Raw genomic sequence first — 18,616 nt, 5'->3', positions numbered from 1 at the left:
TGCAAATGCGGGCCCTTTCAAATGATGTCTAATTCATATAAACACGTATAATCTCGAGTCCGGGCCCCTCTGAAAACTCCGGGCCCGGGGGGAAAAGTACCCGATCCCGCCCCCTCTCGTCGGGCCTGCTGTAACTAAACATTTTGTCTCCATTCTCATTATCTCACATGTCAAAAAGTCCTGCCATTTTCAGAAGTTGAATGTTTGCCATCCATGTAGTCTATGTGGTTTTATCATACATCTTGCGCCGCACGTTCTGAAGGTTTAGCTGATTTTGTTGTCTGCCACTCATAAAAACCTTCACAGCACTACGCATCGCAGATCTCATCGAAATGGGCCTCGATATAACTTAGTCGCGTTTGTGCCAAAATGGAATCATTCCCCACATTATAGGTACAACCACTTTCGATTGCGGGTTATATCTCTCGCTATCACCATTGGCACAGAAATTATCAGTTGATATAATCACAGGTGTAATATCAGTGGGAGTTATATTATACGACGGCTGGTATTTACGGCCGCAATTCAACTCATCACGCCACTTAGGTATTTGAAAGGTACTATCCAGAGTTGAGGTGGTTTCTTTTTGGTCTCCATTTCTAGAAGCATGGCGGCTTGCCTTTTCAAACTTATTAAGTTTTCTGATGAAGTAGATTTTATTGGCTTATATCTACACCCATAAAGAACTTCTGGAGGCTCCAATGTGCTAGAGGAGCACGAAAAGGAAAACTTTAGAGGACAGCAAAAATTTCAATATTATTTTTACACTTATAGCCGGAGAACTCGTTATAGATTAATACAGTTGGAACTAACCAACAGCTACATATATTATTCTCATTCTGTTGAAATTTTCCAATAAGCCGAAACAGCCGTTAAGTTGTTAAAGAAGGGTAACGAACAAGAACAATAATGATAGAATACATGGTCGCCTTCCAAATTCGCTGTGACGTCAGAGGGGCATAGAGGGGTGTATCCCCCTCTTAAATCTTGAAACTGCACCCTCCGGAGGTTTGTAGTTTTTAAGTAATTTATTGTTACGGATTTATATCCAGCCAAGGACTGTTACTCAAAGCAGCATTCCCCGTATGTAAGCATGGGGAATGTTTATGATGCTACAACAACAACAACGGTTTATAAGTACATTTTATTGCTTCGATCAGCTTTACAAAGGGGTCCTCGTGGTTTTTTCATAGAACTACTATCCGCGTGGGTTTAAAAAAAATAACCGTCATTAGTTTAGCTCCGGCTACGCAATCCACAGTATTTTTGTAAAGAACTCTTTTCCGCTTCATAAAAATAACCTTCATCAGTCTAGCTCCGGCTACGCAATCCACAGTATTCTTGCGTAGAACTCCTTTCCACGTTAAAACCATTGAACCCAAAATTAAAACGTAATATGCGTCATCATCACCACTGAACTGAAATACTTCATTTTTGTTCATATTATTATTCTCATTTGCAGGCAATAAGCATAAGCTATATAACTATACTGATGTCAATTCCAATGAATTGTTATTCTGGTTTAAAATTGGAAAGTGATGATACAGGTTAATTCTCGTTGAAATATTTCAAATACAAGTATAAAAAAAAGTAAAAAAACGCATGTGAGTGTATATTTAGTGAATTTTAGTGAAGTGTAGAAAAATATATATGTACATATATATTATAATGTGCCAAACTATAGTCCGCCGTAGCCGAATGGGTTGGTGCGTGACTACCATTCGGAATGCACAGAGAGAACGTAGGTTCGAATCTCGCTGAAACACCAAAATTAAGAAAAATATTTTCCTAATAGCAATCGCCCCCGGCAGGCAATGGTACACCTCCGATTGTATTTCTGCCATGAAAAAGCTCCTCAGAAAAATATCTGCCGTTCGGAGTCGGCTTGAAACTGTAGGTCCCTCCATTTGTGGCACAACATCAAGACGCACACCACAAATAGGAGGAGGAGCTCGGCCAAACACCCAAAAAGGGTGTATGCGCCAAATATATATATATATATATATAAACTATAGTGAAGTTCCCGAGGGTACTTTGAAGGCAAATAATTACAAGGTTGTTCCTGAACCACACCCTAATATCTCCACCAATTTTCTAAAAATGCCAATGGTATCCGACCCCAAACTGCCTCATCAAACCTACTCACCTAGCACGCCTTTCGTTCTGGACGCAACCTGACGAAACAGCAGTTTCCTGAGCCTACCTTTTCCAGACGAAGACGACCGATAGCTAATAACCAAACACCAAGAATGATAGAGAAATAAAGGGTTTTTCAATAAGGGCGGGTAGATGTTGAAATGGAATAAAATGGCGTTTGCTGTGTGGCACGTACCGCCGTCCTGCTGGAACCACATGTCGTCTAGGTCCATATGGTTCAATATGGGCCATAAGAAATTGGAAGGGCCACTACGTCTACCGAAAAATGGGCGCAATGCGCGCAACGTTTGCGTTAATGAACACTCATTTTGATAATAAAGTTTTATCATTTGAACGTGCTGTTCAATCGTGTAACTTGCCATGGTGATTTGGCATAAACAACTGAATGACAAACAAAAGATTTGACAGATGTCACCAAAACAAAATGGCTGCCACAGGGCGCCAAAATCGACCCGCGCCAATTGAAAAACCCTTTAGATTGCGCCTTCCGAATCTGCGGTGTCGTAAGAGCCCATCTATAAACAAACAAAAGGAAGGGGAATCACTTGTTTGTGAAGAAGAAGAGTAAACGAAAGCAAGCCAAACACAAGAAATTATACGCACATACCCATACTTTCTAGCCACGGCGTCTTTCACATGAAAACGCAAACAAACTGCATTTGAACGCTTTATATATATTAGCGTGTGCTTTAAAAATTTAATACACATCACTTCATTTTCATTAGTTTGATTAGTTTAAATCTCACTTAATAACTCTTATAAAAATAAAAAAATAAATAATTGGCGCGTACACTTCTGTTAGGTGTTTGGCCGAGCTCCTCCTCCTATTTGTGGTGTGCGTCTTGATGTTGTTCCACAAATGGAGGGACCTACAGTTTCAAGCCGACTCCGAACGGCAGATATTTTTATGAGGAGCTTTTTCATGGCAGAAATACACTCGGAGGTTTGCCATTGCCTGCCGAGGGGCGACCGCTATTAGAAAAATGTTTTTATTAATTTTGCCTTCACCGAGATTCGAACTAACGACCTCTCGGTGAATTCCGAATGGTAATCACGCACCAACCCATTCGGCTACGGCGGCCGCCTACTTAATAACTCTTACTTACTCCTTAATAACATAATCAATCTTAATAAATGGAATTTAAATTAACTTAGTCAATCCAAAGACACTCTTATCTTTTCGATAAAAGTTTGAAAGAGTGTAAAAAAGGCCAAGCTTAACTAAGTTGTCCTGAAAAATGAATATGACTCTTGATCTCCAAGCTATCGTCGCAACCACTGTTTACGACTACCATAAATTCCGATGGCAGCCGATTGTACGTTACCGGAATGACTCGGGTTTTTTGCGACCAAGGGCTGGCGCCCCAGTAAACTAGCCCTGTCTAGTGAAACCGTACCTTACCCTCTACCTATCGTCACAGGAGTAATCCTACGCAGCAAGTCTGCTCAAAATACTTCTCTTCAGGGCTGGTATCGAATCTAACCCTGGACCAGAGGTATTCTACTGCTGCATCTTCCACAAACGGGTCCACCCGAATTCCATATTAAGACCTGTTCACGCCTTAAGACACATAGAGAGTGGTTAACACGGTATGTGGCCACGTGTTGCTCTCGCCATCAGGCGGCCAATGCCTTAACGGCTAATTCCTTGAATGTGCAGGCAATGCAAACTGCCACCACAAATCAAACCTTAACGATTAGGAGCTCATCGGTGCAACACAACTCCCTTAACTTAGGCCAACAACCTTCTTGAGGGCCTTGTTGCGGTTTTGGACTTTACTAGCAATTGCGGTTGTGTGCACAGAGAAGGAGAGCAAACTGTCGAAGAGTTATCGGCTTATAAGAATCCCCTTGGCTGGCGTGTTTCCCAGGTTTCAATAGTGGGACCACTCTCCCTAATATCCACTTACCTGGAATTATGAGAGTGGCCATGGACATATTGAAAACCTTTGTGAGGTACTCCACTCCCAGTGGACCCAGCTTTTTCAGCATCAGCATGTTTAGTCCGTCAGAGCCGATGGTCTTAGACGAGTGTATTTTGTTGATGACACCCTGAACCTTATCACTTGAGAAAGAAAGTGGAGCACTGTTTTTCGTAAGTTTGTGCAGCCGTCTTTTGGCACGACGCTTGGATCTGTCGGCTGAAGGATGTAGTGTGAATAGCTCGCGCATCTCTTCGGGTCCAAAAAGTGCAACCGTTAAAGGTGATGGCCACCTTGTCGTTGTGCTTCGTCAGGTTCGACAGGGACCTTGCGGTGGACGAGAGCTTACTCACACAAGAGGTGAAGTTGCAGGTCTTCAAATGCTCTTTCCATTTTGTTTTATGTTGGATGACCAGTTGCCGGATCTCCAAATTGAGATCCTTTATGTGAGGATCCCCGGGATCGTCGTGGCGTAGGTGGTCACGCACGTAGGTGGCCACGCGCGACTGCTTCAGCTGGGAAATTGGGGCGTATGTCCTACAGCAGCTGTGAGCACCTTGCGGAATGCGCGTTCGCCTACGCGCACAGTGCTAGCAATTGTTGTCAGGCGAACTGCTGCAATTGCCCATTACCCTGATGGGGGGAGTCGTTGTTTACTATGCTAACTGTCGAGTCGTCTATCTGCTCCGCCAAATGCTGTCCCCTACGATAGTTTGATGCGCAGGCTAGAGCACCTCCGAAAGTGGCACCAGCCATTAAAAGAATTGCACTAGACTGATGTCAGGGTCCGAGGAACCCTGGTCTGACATACGGAGCAGACTGTACGGGGGACCAAGAACGGCTGGTTTGCCCCCGTACTGGGATTAGAGGAGAGTTGTGGGTCAGAGAGGGATTTGTGTCGCACTCGGCTCCTAACCGTTGACATTTGTTTTGTGGGGACAGTTTGAAGTGCCGCCACATTAGGCGATGAAGCCGTTGAGGTTGGGGCCGCCTGGTGGCGGGAGCAACATCTGGCCATATACCGTGTGGACTACTCCCTATCAGTCGTAAGGCCTGAGCAGGTCTAAGATCGCACCACTCCTTTCACTTATTGCATTTAACCGAGGTGGAGTCGTTTGTGGCTGATCCTGGGTTGGGTTCGATACGAGCCCTGAAGAGGAGTATTTGGAGCAAACTTACTGTGTGGGATTGCTCCGGTTACGATAGATTGGGGGTGAGGTACGTTACACCAAACAGGGCTAATTTACTGGGGCGGCAGTCCTTGGTCGTGAAAAACCCGAGTCATTCCAATAACGTAGAACCGGCTGCCAAGGGAATGACGTCACGCCAGTTAAATGCGTTGCCACAAATGACCGGTTATGACAGCCCTATAGAGTACAACCGAATTCGGCGAACAGTGTTAATATTCTCGCACTTTGGCATACGCCAGTATAGATTTTTTGTTTTCCATGCTAATGCAAAACGTGTTAGACGTAAAGAATCTCCCTAATATGTTTTTCTTTTTTTTAATCCAGGAAACTTATTTTTAGTTACAATGAAATATGATAATGAAAAACTTGACAGAGGCGTGAATTTACATTCAGGAAATTAGCTTTCATCGCAAGTTTGTGGCTTTTCGCTTGCACTATCTGTCGATGCGGCACCATTGAGTAAAGCCGCCTCTCTTACAGCTCTTTTGTAATCACGAAAACGGGGTCGTTTTGGAAGATTTTCAACCTCACTTTCACTTGCCGTACTTCCTCCTCCGCTCCCACCCCCAAACCCAGTTGTGCTCTCGTCATCATCACTTAATTGTTTTGCTTGCTCTTCGCGACGCTTTCGTACATTCAACCAAGTCATTAATGTTTTATTCTTAATATTGTTTTCTTTCGACGCTGTCGATTTTTGCTGCAAATCTATAGGCTGATTACACTTTTCAGATTTGTTACGTGAATTGTTAACGAGATTTGAAACACGATACCATTGCAATTTGCTGGCGGGACGTAGCGTCGTTAAGGCTTCATCGTCGGTGACGCGCTTAAAGTCAAGCCAATCCTTAAATAAATACAAATTTTAAGTAGGCATATATATATATAGGTACATATGTAAAATTAATACATTCACTTGCTGCTCTGTTTCTAGTATTGCAGGCATCCGATGATGTAGCCATGACATTATAGCCGAAGACTCAAACGTTATGATACTGTAACTAAACATTTTGTCTCCATTCTCATCATCCCACATGTCAAAAAGTCCTGCCATTTTCAGAAGTTGAATGTTTGCAGGAGTCCATGTAGTTTTATCATACATCTTTACGCCTTCTGATTGGGGCATATACAAAAGATGCGCAGCGCGTTCTGAAGGTTTAGCTGATTTTGTTGTCTGCCACTCATAAAAACCTTCACACAGCACTACGCATCGCTGGCCTCTTCGAAATGGGCCTCGATATAACTTTGACTCCAGCATATGCTCTAATCGGCAGTTGTTAGTAGAGAGTCCATGACGACGATAGTCGCCTTTGTGCCAAAATGGAATCATTCCCCACATCATAGGTACAACCACTCTCGATTGCGGGTTACATCCCTCGCTATCACCATTGTCACAGAAATGATCAGTTGATATAATCACAGGTGTAATATCAGTGGGAGTTATATTATACGACGGCTGGTATTTACGGCCGCAGTTAAACTCTGGACGCCACTCAGGTGTTACAAAGGTACTATCCTGAGTCGAGGTGGTTTCTTTTTGGCCTCCATTTTTAGAAGAATGGCATCTTGAGTATTCAGACTTTAAATTTTCAGACGAATATCTGCAGGCACAAAGAACCTCTTGAGGCTCCAATGTACTAGAGGAGCACGTAAAGGAAAATTTTAGAGAACAAGAAAAAATCAATATTATTTTTACACTTACAGGCAAGTTCTCCCACACATTATGTATTCATTGAGCTGCAACTAATCAAAAGTTATATTACTTCTCATTCTATTAAAATTTGCCATTAAGCCGAAACCGCCGATAAGTTCTTAAAGTTTGGTAGCGATGTGCTGAATTTTCGATACCCAATGCTTCAAAAAAAGTTTGAGTATTCAATACATCCCGTTAAGGCGAATTTCATTTTTATTTATTTCAAATATGTCCACAAAAGACAAGTTAGAGTCAAATTGAGTATCTAAGGTGGCGCCATTAAAAAACAGTTACTTGATTTTTCGCGATTTCGACAAGTCTTTAGCGCCACCTATAATACTTAATTCGCTTGGAGAATGATAGTCAAGCAATGGCTGTGGGCCGCCGTAGCCGAATGGTTGGTGCGTGATTACCACCAAAATTAAGAAAAACATTTTTCTTCCATGAAAAAGCTCCTCATAAAAATATCTGCCGTTCGGAGTCGGCATACTCCAATATCGAGCGGACATTAGTCGAATACAATAACGTTAGAATATATGGATCTGAAAAAAAATGATCTGTTTCGTTGTACGAAAGGAAGCATTGCAAAATATTTACAAAAAGCTTAATTAATGTGTGTTACAAAATTAAGTTTTGAGTCAAACTATATAAGTATACCCCTAGGTATTTAATTTCATTTACCATATCTGAAAATGTAAACGAAATAGTACAATGTTATTTACGGATTGGGTTATGAAGTTTAGAAAAATTGTTTGGTGACATTTTTTTATGCTATGAGGCAATCGATTTCTTAAGCACCATAGATATTATCAAGTTCAGCCTGAATTATACACGCGTTCTAATCATCGAGTAAATTTTTAAGCCATCAGTATACCTTAGAGTACGTTCACATATGCACTAATTACCAATAAATTCACAAAATTAATCTCTCCGTTCATATATGACAGCTTACCTGCAAAATTGACAATCAGCTGTCAGTACTGTTGTGAAAGGTTTTTCTTCATAGAAATTGCTTTGGTGGAATATTTTGGAGTTTTTGGTTTGTTTAATTATTATTACCGATATGAAGACTAGTAATAACCAGTTGGAGGAAATCCATAAACGACGTCTACTGAGGTTTCAAAAAATGATGGCGGCAATACGCATGCGAAATTCGATATTCCATTTTATACTATTGTAAGTAATAAGAGGACAAAGCGTTTCTGGGCACACGCTTTTTTCTGTTATATGAATTCATAGTTAATAATACCTAACAACAATTTTATTAAAATTATGTCTACAAACCTGTTTTCTCTGCCGGCATCCATTTTATTTAGTTTTTACTTAGACGTTTCTCTTTACATTCATAAAAATAATTACACAGAAAACACTGGGTTGTGTGAAATAAAATATGGTTTTAATCTAGTATTGTTTTATAATCTAAGATTTTGGGAGAGAAATTGTGTATGGGTAATCTCGCTTTTTAATTTCAGATTGGAAGTTAAGCACGAAAAAGTAGATAATCTACTTATATGTGAACGTATTTTTAGAAGCTTAGCTGACGAGAAGCAAGAACTTATATCAAACAAATATGATAAAAAGCAATTTTCCTAATATGTTACCCTGAAAAGTTTAATCCAAGCAATTTTATGAGAGTTCCTGTCAAAGGCCTTTGAGAAATCCACATAGATAGTATCAATTTGATAATCCATTTGAGAAACAATAAAGCAATCATCGGAAAAAATAGCGAGACTATTTATATATAGTAGATCGTCCAGTTACAAAAAATGCTGATTTATACCAATCCAATAAATGTAAAGAGCTGATCTCACTAGAACAGCTGAGATTCTAGTCTCGGTACATAGTCTATTACTAAAAACTGTTCTGTGTATGTGGCATGTGCATAGTAAATAAACAGTTTGTTACTTTGGAGCTTAAATTAAATATTAAATATTTACTACATATTAATAATGTTTTACTGGAGTAATTATTGTTCGAAAATGTTTTATTTTAATAGCTATAATTATGTCACTTACTTCGATCAAACAAACTCGAATGCATTTGAAAACATATGTATATGCAGGAAAATAAAAAATTGTATTTGGACATAAAATTATATAACGAATGACAAAATAAAATACCGCTACTTTTACAGATACAAAATACATTTAAATGTTGTTGTTGCACAGAAACTATTTTGTAGTCGATACCGATTTACTAATTTAGCTTTCAAAGTAATATGGTTGCTGATGTACATGGTCATTCATTTTAAATATAGAAAAACTGATTTCATTGACTGTCGCTTTAAAAACACAACTTGTACTAGCAAGACCACTCTTATTCCGATTCTAGTTTGGGAGCAAATAAAATTGAACTTAAACACTAACATATCGTAAAGTTGAGACGCTCGCGTTTTATCGTTAAAGCTGATCCTCCAACTGAACTGATCAACCCAATAGACAGAAGCGTACCGGATGTTTTTATTGTCCCAGTTAACGTAGGTGCTCTGTCTGCAATGTCGTGGTGGAGAACAGCGGGAAGCGTAAATACTTTCTGCTCAAGAAGTTGCACCCAAAATTATATTCCTCTCGTTGATTAATAAAGACAATTTGTTGATTATCACTTTCTGGTCGTTTTCGTATTCGCATGCACCTCTTTTTATATGCATTGTAATACCTATCGTAATTTCTAGAAATGGCAGTTCGCATCTTCTGGCGAGTTCTGTCTCGCCATCTGCTCTCAAGGCGAATGCCTGTTTAGTTTTACACGATTAAACTAATGAGAGCCCCATGTAAGTGAATTTTCACCACGGTTCCGTTCCGTATTATCGTAGATGGTTCTTTCATCGTGTTAGCTACGTTCTTCGTTTTTCCGAATGGTAGTCACGCCCCAAATGACTACGGCGGCTGACGTGTGAGTATAACCATTACTTAAATTAATACGTTTTCCCAGCTTTTTTGCAGTGCTATGGTTACGATGGCGATGCGGTAAGGCTTGGTGAATACCCCTAAAATTGTTTATACATTTGGCTAGGAAACTTTTATTCTGGCAATACTTGTTATAGTTTATCGTTTTACTTTAGCACATATCTATTGCGTTTGTTAATGTTTTGGTGATTTTCTTTTTGTTAAAAGTTTTGTGAAGAACATTTTTAGTAATAAACAGTAATACGATAATGGGTGAAAGATATAATATTCATAGCCAGTTGGAACATTTGCAAAGTAAATACATTGGCACAGGGCATGCAGACACAACAAAATTTGAATGGCTCACCAATCAACATCGTGACTCTCTTGCCAGTTATATGGGGCACTACGATATGTTGAACTATTTCGCGATTGCAGAAAATGAGTCTAAAGCCAGAATACGATTTAATTTAATGGAACGCATGTTACAGCCATGTGGACCACCACCGGAGAAAGCAGAGGATTAGGTCGGTTACTAGATACTGGGCATTTTTATAAATAAAAATTAACGCGTATTGAACTAAAATTTTTTTTGTTGATTTTGCAGGTCATCACTTAGAGGTCTAGTGGATTAAAATCCAAAATTTCCAATGAAAATGACTCCATGTTTTATAAGAATGTTTTGTTTCATATATTTTCATTAAATATGCATAAACATAAAGTATATAACAAAGAAATCCGTAATTCTAAATTGAATGAATATTGGGAAGAAAATACATACGTTCAAGATACATAAGATATTAAAAAAAGAACAATTTTTATTACTGATACAACTGCAGAAACAAACTGCTATAATTATACCACTATTTTTAAGTAAGTATAACATGCCTTATCCGTTTCACATAAAGAGCTACTTGCTGAGAGATGAGACGAGTTTTTGACAGAGAGGTTGTTAACTACATTCATGGACTCTTGTCTTCTGGTGACGGTGTCCAACCAACGAAGCAGACGAAGAGCTTCAGCTGCCTTGTAAGATGTCGGTTACCTTGCAATTGCGTTTTGGATATTGTAGCAGGACATACTTACATATGGTGTGTCCACTTAAATTTTCCCATCTAACACTTTCTTCCCTTTGGTCATACCCTGTTGTTGTTGTTGCAGCAGCATAAACATTCCCCGTGCATATACGAGGAATGCTGCTGAAGTAACAGTCCTTGGCCGAATATAAATCCGGGTCGTTCCGGTTACGTAGAACCGACTGTCGTGGGAACGACACACACCCAGTCGAATCAACTTCTTTCCTGTACCTTCCTGATGTAACTTTGATTCCGATTTGTAGTATACGAAATTTGTACAATACTTTTTTGTTGATGAAATTGATAAACTTTATTTGTAATAAAATAAAATACATTGTCGCTTTGAAAATTGCGATTATATTTTACAATTAATTAATACGCAAAATTATTTAAATGGTGCCTGTAGGTAGTTAGCGGATTACTTCATTATCTTAAAGGTGTAATTATATTTATCGTTATTCAAATTCCCCAACATTTTCAAGGAGAAACCTTGAAGCTTTATTAATATTCTACTTACATACAAACATATAAATTTAGTGCATGCTAATGCAGTTATCAAAAAGCTTAAACCTGACTAAATGAATTTTGTTCGTTTATTTCTTCAGCTATCTTAAACTTTTCATCTTGTACAATTTAGCTAAATGTTTTTGCTTACGCTTAATCGGGTTTTTTGAAATTATCTGTTTCTGTGGCAAATATAACACAATATCATGTGACGCTTTTTCACCAATGGAAATAGAAAAATTAATAAATGCAAAGATGCATTCTCATAGATAATATCATATATATGTATATGTATGAGTACATACGCAGCAATAATTAGGTTTAAAAGTGTAGCAATGATGACCAATTTCATACAATTATTAGATTATAATCAATTGTTGCCATCTCAAAGCTTTCTAATTGTTTTACGGTAAATATATATAGCTGATTAAGGTCCCAGATCACTTCCATATATACATTATTGTGACATATTGCAAGTAAACCATTACTTTTCGTTAGCAAAGCAGAACGGTAAAATTTATTTTGTATACAATTTTGCGCAAGGAATATTTTTTGCTAGTTCTGTATTTTTTAAATTAAGTATAAAATAACCTAAGCCAAACATTTTTTCTTGGTATTCCGTGCCTATCGCCCTAAGGATTTTTCCTAATGCACGTAATACGGAGTTAACAGAATAAAAAGGAATAAACCCAAGGCCTTGGTAGTCTAGTGCGTTAAGAAATCTAGAAAGCCTAGTATGCGAGCAGATTTTTTTTTTAATATTAGGCTGAAAAAAACAAGCCAACTTCTAAATACAATGATCTAATCACATACTATATAGATTGTCTGCGCCTTCTTTGGCGATCATTTCAACATAGCTACTCCGATTTTGTTGTGGTAACAAAAAAAAAAAAAAGAAAATACATTTTCCAAAACTTTAAGTTAATATAATAGATATACTTTAGCCGGACCCGAATATCGAAGTGATATGGCTGCTCACACACTGTCTATTTTAACCGCTGTATCTATTGACAGTTTGTCTCAAAAGTTTCAAACAGTCTAAAATTTTAAATTAATATCTTTATTTTTGACTTTTCCTATTTAGGGAACTTAATCCATTTCATTATTTTGCCATAAGCGTTGTGAAGAATATTTAGATTCTCATTCCATACAGATAGATTCGAACCAAGGCATTTGCTTCTTTCTAGGAAAATATATTTAAAATGAGAAAATTGTTAAATGGCGCTACACCAGCATTCGAGTCGTTGTTTAAATCAGCTACTGATGTTTGTTCACCTCGACCTTACAACAAAGTTTAACAAAAAAAAAAAAAAGGTAGAATGAAACGTGACGAGCTCAGGGTTTTTGTTCTTAAACGTGTTATATCTACAATACTATTGAGTTGCTATGTTATTTAATTTTTTTTTGTTTAGAAGGTATTGAGAATGCAACCTAATTGTTGACTTGGTGTTTTTTTGTTGCTTTAAACATGTTTTCCTGTGAAATGTAAAGTAGTACATATTAGCTTATTTTGTTTCAAAATTAATTCAGTACTAAAATATTTGCTTATATTATTTACTTTTAACTTATCTTTTTCACATGACTTATTGCCTCAGAAGCCTATACGCATCGTTTTTTTTGCAAAGTGTTGAACTTTTGTTGCATTTTGAGATCCCAAAACCACCACTACTACCTATTCAAATTGTGTGTTGAACATATTTATATTTAAATCTTCGAATGTAGTTGTGCCGCTTTGGTCTAACATTTGCAACATATCAGAGAACTCTTGACCCTGTGGTTGACCAGCTTGGACATGCGCTCCATGGACGGCATGGGGTCCGTGATTGGCATGAGGAGCTGCGTGTGGCGCGTGCGGGTGATGTGCTTGAGTAGGGTTTTGCCAGTCGCCCCACATGCCGGGTGCATTGGTAGGTGGTGGGGGAGCTGCTTGTGCGCCACTACCGGGATGGTAAGTTGCTTGACGTGCATTGCCTGCACTTAGTTGTGTATAAGTAGGACCACTAGGTGAACGTGCCGGACTTGTTTGATTGTATTGATAGCCTTCAGACACCGCCTGTTGCTGCTGCTGTTGCTGACGTAGGGTGGTCCAGGTCGTCGCAGCGGGTGTTGGTGAGCTGTTGGCTTTTGGAATTTTCGCCATATGTGCAGTGTTTGGTGATGGACCACCCGCAGTAGGTGGATAACCCCCCAACGGCGAATGTGTTGCATCGTAATTATAAGCTACAGGATTCTGTGCTGAGCCGGGTCGCGCCACATTGCTAGCCTGTTGTGCTGCCAGAGCACTTTGTGGTGGGATGTGTGCACCGATCATACCATGTGCGGTGTACATGCCTTCAGCAGCAGCTGTAGAGGATGTAACATCCCGACGAGCTTGCAATGTGTAATCGGCGCCGGGCGCTACGTAAATGTGTTCGGCGTTTGGTTGGTCTGGAGTGTTGGTGTCGTGCGCAACGCTGGAATGTAGCGTTTTTGCTGAACTATTGGTACATACGATATATTCCACCTCCTCAGTGTAAGGATTCAAAAACGCGTTAGCATGTGTCCTTATCCAAACGTATTCACCACTTTTAGCACGGCTGCGATACATCAATGAGAAATTTCCTTTCTGTTTTAGTACTTGATCAAAACTGTCTTTTACGTTCATCTGATCCTCTGCGTGACAAAAGTCATAACAGATCTTTCCAAGTAAATCAGTTGGTGTATAACCAAGCACATTCATGACGCGCTGATCGACAAAAGTAAATTTTCCATCCATTGCATGTCGTGTTATAAATTCAGATTGATTATTCGAGTTGGTCATGTCATTAGAGGCAGTTGAGGTCACTTGCAGCCGGCCAATAGCTACCAGACAGCAGTGCGAAGCGTGCATATCGTCATCTACAGGGCGTTCCATATGCACACCAGGAAACATATCGGTTGGTGGCCAATTTTTTATGTATCCAGTACAGTGAACTACTGCATAGTTAGTTCCATCGCGAGACGGGCCCAGTGAATTTCTTTGTTTCAACCGATTTAAATGTCCAGCCACCATTGTTTCCGGGTTTACATTGCCCACACGCATGCGACAGATGAAACCACGACGTGCCCCCATATTAAGACGCATTGACGATTGGTGACCCTCCTTCTTCACTGTACCTGTTTTAAGATCGAGTATTCGACCAGTATTTTGAGACTCTTGGGTCGACAATTGTTCGCGTATTTTTTCACGATCATCAGGATGAATGTGTTCGTACAAACTGGTGCCGTACCAGTCACTCTGTGTGTAATTTAATACAGGAGTCACTGAATCTGACACATAAATAACTCGACCTGAGTCGCATGAAACTACAAACAAAAATCCATCGGCTGCTTCTAATATTAAATGCTTTAATTCTTGGTCGGTTAGAAAAGAGGGTTTGTATGTGCCATCACTGCTGGTATTTCCAGTGCCACGCAGAGCCTTCATATGTGCCACAGCCATGCGTAGTATGGTCAACTTGTCAGGTTTACGGGCTAGTGCACTGCAAGTTGGAACCATATCCGAGAGCTCAGTAATGTAGGCCGTCATTTTGTTGCGTCGCCTTCTCTCGATCTCACAATGATTCTCTCGACTCGCGAACCGTTCTTTATCCTGCATATTCGCTTCGTCCATGACTTGAATATTTAATGAGTTCACCGTGGGTTTACTTCTTCGATAGGTAACGCGTTATTGCTTTTTTCTTATTTGGGTTGATTGCTTCCGTTGTGGCAGCGTTCGTTGCCTTACACTTTTTTACTGATACTCGTTCTTCTTTTGTTGTGCTGCGGACCAGATTGAGGGTGTAAGCATTTTGTCTACGTAGTAAAAAAATTCAACAGATTTTCTTGGAAATCACTGCGTTTAGTGTGAAGTACAAAATATTTCGAACAATCACAACGTGGGTGAACATAATCAACGATGATAACCGTTTTCACATGTTTTTAATATATTTTTCAATTAATTAGGAAATTTATTGTACCGATTTACACAGAAATTTCTATAAGAAATATGTACAAATGTTTACAGCAAACCTGACTGTACACGGTAGACTTCCAAAATGCTGCCACAACGTTAAACTGTATTGTGTGTAGTTACTAGACAGTTTGCCATTGCGAAATGCTATGTTGAATGTATGTTTTTAAAAGATTTTTTCTGGCAATTAATTTTGACATACTTTTACTTTGTGGCTAATATATGGTTACAGCATAAATGTAATAAAGTTTTCAGCATTAAGCAAAGTATATAATTTATAATTTTATTAGTGACAGCTGGTAGCATACATAGTTTACATAGTTTCCACAATCCTCCACATCCCACAGTATATCCAAATTCAAAGTCAAAGGCAGTAATTGTTACCAGATTATACACTTTGGCACAATGCCACTGAGAAAAGTACAGTTGGATTTAAAGTCTTGGTATTATCTTTGTAGGCAATGGTAAATCTCCAGTGTCTTTCTGCCATAAAAAAGCTCTTCAGAAGATCATCAGAGTTGCAATTTAGAACTAGAGTTTTACCACAAATATGTATTTACAAATGTGTTATATATAATACGTTCACATATAAGTAGAAGATCTACTTTTTCGTGCTTAACTCCCAATCCGCAATTAAAAAGCGACATTTTCCATACAAAATTTCTCTCCCAAAATCTGAGATTATGAAATATTCCTAGATAATAACCATACTTTTGAAGTGAAACTTCTTAGGCGTCGATGGATGATTGAGAATGAAGAGTAAAATTTCAAGGCCACGCAACGTTTTGGGCATTTTCGTTCCGCGAGAGAGAAAAAAGATATAACCCCTTTTCGGGTGTTTGGCCGAGCTCCTCCTCCTATTTGTGGTGTGCGTTTTGATGTTGTTCCACAAATGGAGGGACCTACAGTTTCAAGCCGACTCCGAACGGCAGATATTTTTATGAGTAGCTTTTTCATGGCAGAAATACACTCGGAGGTTTGCCATTGCCTGCCGAGGGGCGACTGCTATTAGACAAAATGTTTTTCTTAATTTCAAAATATGTTTCACCGAGCTGCGAACCTACGTTTTCTCTGTGAATTCCGAATGGTAATCACGCACCAACCTATTCGGCTACGGCGGCCGAATAGAGCTATACCTTATATACAAATATTTTAGATACACTTTAGGCTTTTTTTCCTGGGTTTTTCCTTGTGGTTGCTAATTTCTAGTGAGAAATAACACTGCCTACTTTTTGGCGCTTGTTTGTTGGTGCAAACTTGTAGGAAATATATTTTTGGTGGATACTTTTTGGGTTATATTTCCTTGGTGCCTACTGTTCGGGGCGTTTTTTGGTCCCAATTTTTTTGGTGCCTACTTTTTGGCGCTTATTTCCGTTTCCTGGCTAGTACTTGTGCGTACTATAAAGTGTTATCTATTCCGGCGTCGGATTTATTGGTATTGTCTTGGGGTAATTTGTGCCGTTGCTGCGGTCCTGGAACCGTAGTAGAGTAGTGCGCATTTTTGCCACGGTTTGTGTCCGGCGTTTACCTACACCGCTCGATCCTCCTCCGTTTTTTGTAAATTTTGTCTACATATTTGTATTCTCTGCAAAATGTTGTGAATTTATTTAGATATATCGTCCCCTTAGTATTAAAATAGCCTATAAATTTTTTGATGTTTTGAGAAAATGAATTTCAAACTTTTTGTCGAAAGTAGCTCTCACTCAAATCTCGTTATGTCTGTAAATATTTATTATTTTTTGACTGACGTTTTGACCCACTTTGTGGAACTAGAATTTGACAAAATTTTGACCACATATAAAATCGACGATGGAGAATCCAAAAATTCAATAAAAAAATAATAGCCTATGAGCACATAGGCTATTGTTATACTAAGGGGACGATATATTCTTTCTCTCTCTCTCATTCTCTCTCGGGTCTCTCCCTCTTTCTTTGTCTGCCTTGCAAGCTTCACTTCTGTTATGTGTACTACGCAACACGCACTTTTTGTGACTTTGTTATCGATAATTAGTATTACGAATGCAAAGAGAAACATCAAAATAAAAACTAAATGAAATGAATGCCGGCAAAGAAAAGAGGTCTGTAAACATAATTCTAATAAAATTAATGTTAAATACATATTATTCATTATGAATTCTTTTTACAGAAAAAAGCGCGTGTTGATAAATATTTTATCCTCTTATTACTTATTATAAAATGTAATATAGAATCTCCCATGCGTATTGCTGCCATAATTTTTTGCAACCTCAGTAAACGTCGTTTACGGATTTCTCCAACTGTTTATTATTAGCAGCCAATTGCGCTATTAAATTAGCTATTCCCTCTCCTTCTCTGAAATATTCCACCAAAAAATAATTCCTATGAAGAAAAACCTTTCACAACAGTATTGACAGCTGATTGTCAATTTTGCAGGTAATCTGCCATATGTGAACGGCTAGATTAATTTTTTGGATTTATTGGTAATTAATGTATATGTGAACGTACTTATAGATTATAAATATAATCAATAATTCATCCTCAACTGCATGTCAGACGTTCAATATATACTGACAGTAGCATGGAATAGTTGAGGGTTGGTGATCCATAATGCAAAATTTCCAAAAATTTTGAGATCAATCAATACGGATCGCAATATCATATATTATGATATATATCATTTGTATGTACATATGGTACATATGTATGTACATACATATTCCTAATATAGGAATATTTCTACTTCAGAGTTTTATTTGATTTTTTTATTTAGAAGAACAGAACAGTTTGTTAGTGTGGTAATCAAATTAAAACCAAGAACGCCCACAAACTAATTCGCTCGCATTTTTTTCATTCGCCTGTAGTGAATACACGGAATGTAAATTGAAAACTGAACGAGATCAGGCCAAAATGAAACTCATCAGACTGAGTACATCGTTTATAAAAAATGCCAAAATTAAAAAAAAAAATTGTTTCGATCCTCAACACGTCAAAAGTTAAATCTGTCATCAAAATTAATTATAAATCATTTCCCCGTACTTTGTTCCCTTTCACCTCCACAATATAACCTTATTAAATATATAAAAAGAAATGCCAAGCTTTGTGTCTGAATAATTTATTCTTGCTCCAATACCGGTTGTTCTAAATGTTAGATGATTCGTTGTAATATTTACAAAAGTTATCTCTAATGTTTTTAGCATTTTTTGTTGGGTTACGTGCAATATAAGGTTGTATATCCGACAATAC

At 38.5% G+C, this 18,616-nt stretch overlaps 3 protein-coding genes across 3 annotated transcripts; 1 reads left to right on the top strand and 2 right to left on the bottom strand.

The window, feature by feature from the left end:
• Positions 1-5,552: 5,552 nt before the first annotated feature.
• Positions 5,553-7,127, bottom strand: LOC128871724 (abasic site processing protein HMCES). Its single transcript, XM_054113709.1, has 3 exons — positions 6,969-7,127; positions 6,177-6,903; positions 5,553-6,113 (listed from the first exon to the last, which is right to left on the bottom strand). The coding sequence occupies exons 1-3, from the start codon at positions 6,986-6,988 to the stop codon at positions 5,667-5,669; spliced, it is 1,194 nt and encodes a 397-aa protein (XP_053969684.1). The 5' UTR covers positions 6,989-7,127; the 3' UTR covers positions 5,553-5,666.
• A 2,874-nt stretch (positions 7,128-10,001) lies between these two features.
• LOC128871723 (splicing factor 3B subunit 5) lies at positions 10,002-10,659 on the top strand. The gene is made up of 2 exons (XM_054113708.1): positions 10,002-10,371; positions 10,452-10,659. The coding sequence occupies exon 1, from the start codon at positions 10,114-10,116 to the stop codon at positions 10,369-10,371; it is 258 nt and encodes an 85-aa protein (XP_053969683.1). The 5' UTR covers positions 10,002-10,113; the 3' UTR covers positions 10,452-10,659.
• Positions 10,660-11,261: 602 nt separating this feature from the next.
• LOC128871722 (aryl hydrocarbon receptor nuclear translocator homolog) lies at positions 11,262-15,629 on the bottom strand. The gene is made up of 2 exons (XM_054113707.1): positions 12,983-15,629; positions 11,262-12,900 (listed from the first exon to the last, which is right to left on the bottom strand). Exon 1 carries the CDS (start codon positions 15,053-15,055, stop codon positions 13,097-13,099), a length of 1,959 nt encoding a protein of 652 aa, XP_053969682.1. The 5' UTR covers positions 15,056-15,629; the 3' UTR covers positions 11,262-12,900; positions 12,983-13,096.
• Between the last annotated feature and the right edge of the window lie 2,987 nt (positions 15,630-18,616).

The sequence above is a fragment of the Anastrepha ludens genome, chromosome 2 (genome assembly GCF_028408465.1).
Source record: "Anastrepha ludens isolate Willacy chromosome 2, idAnaLude1.1, whole genome shotgun sequence".
Lineage (NCBI taxonomy): Eukaryota > Metazoa > Arthropoda > Insecta > Diptera > Tephritidae > Anastrepha > Anastrepha ludens.
Note: the sequence above shows the minus strand (reverse complement) of the source record. Positions and strands in the feature narration are given on the sequence as shown.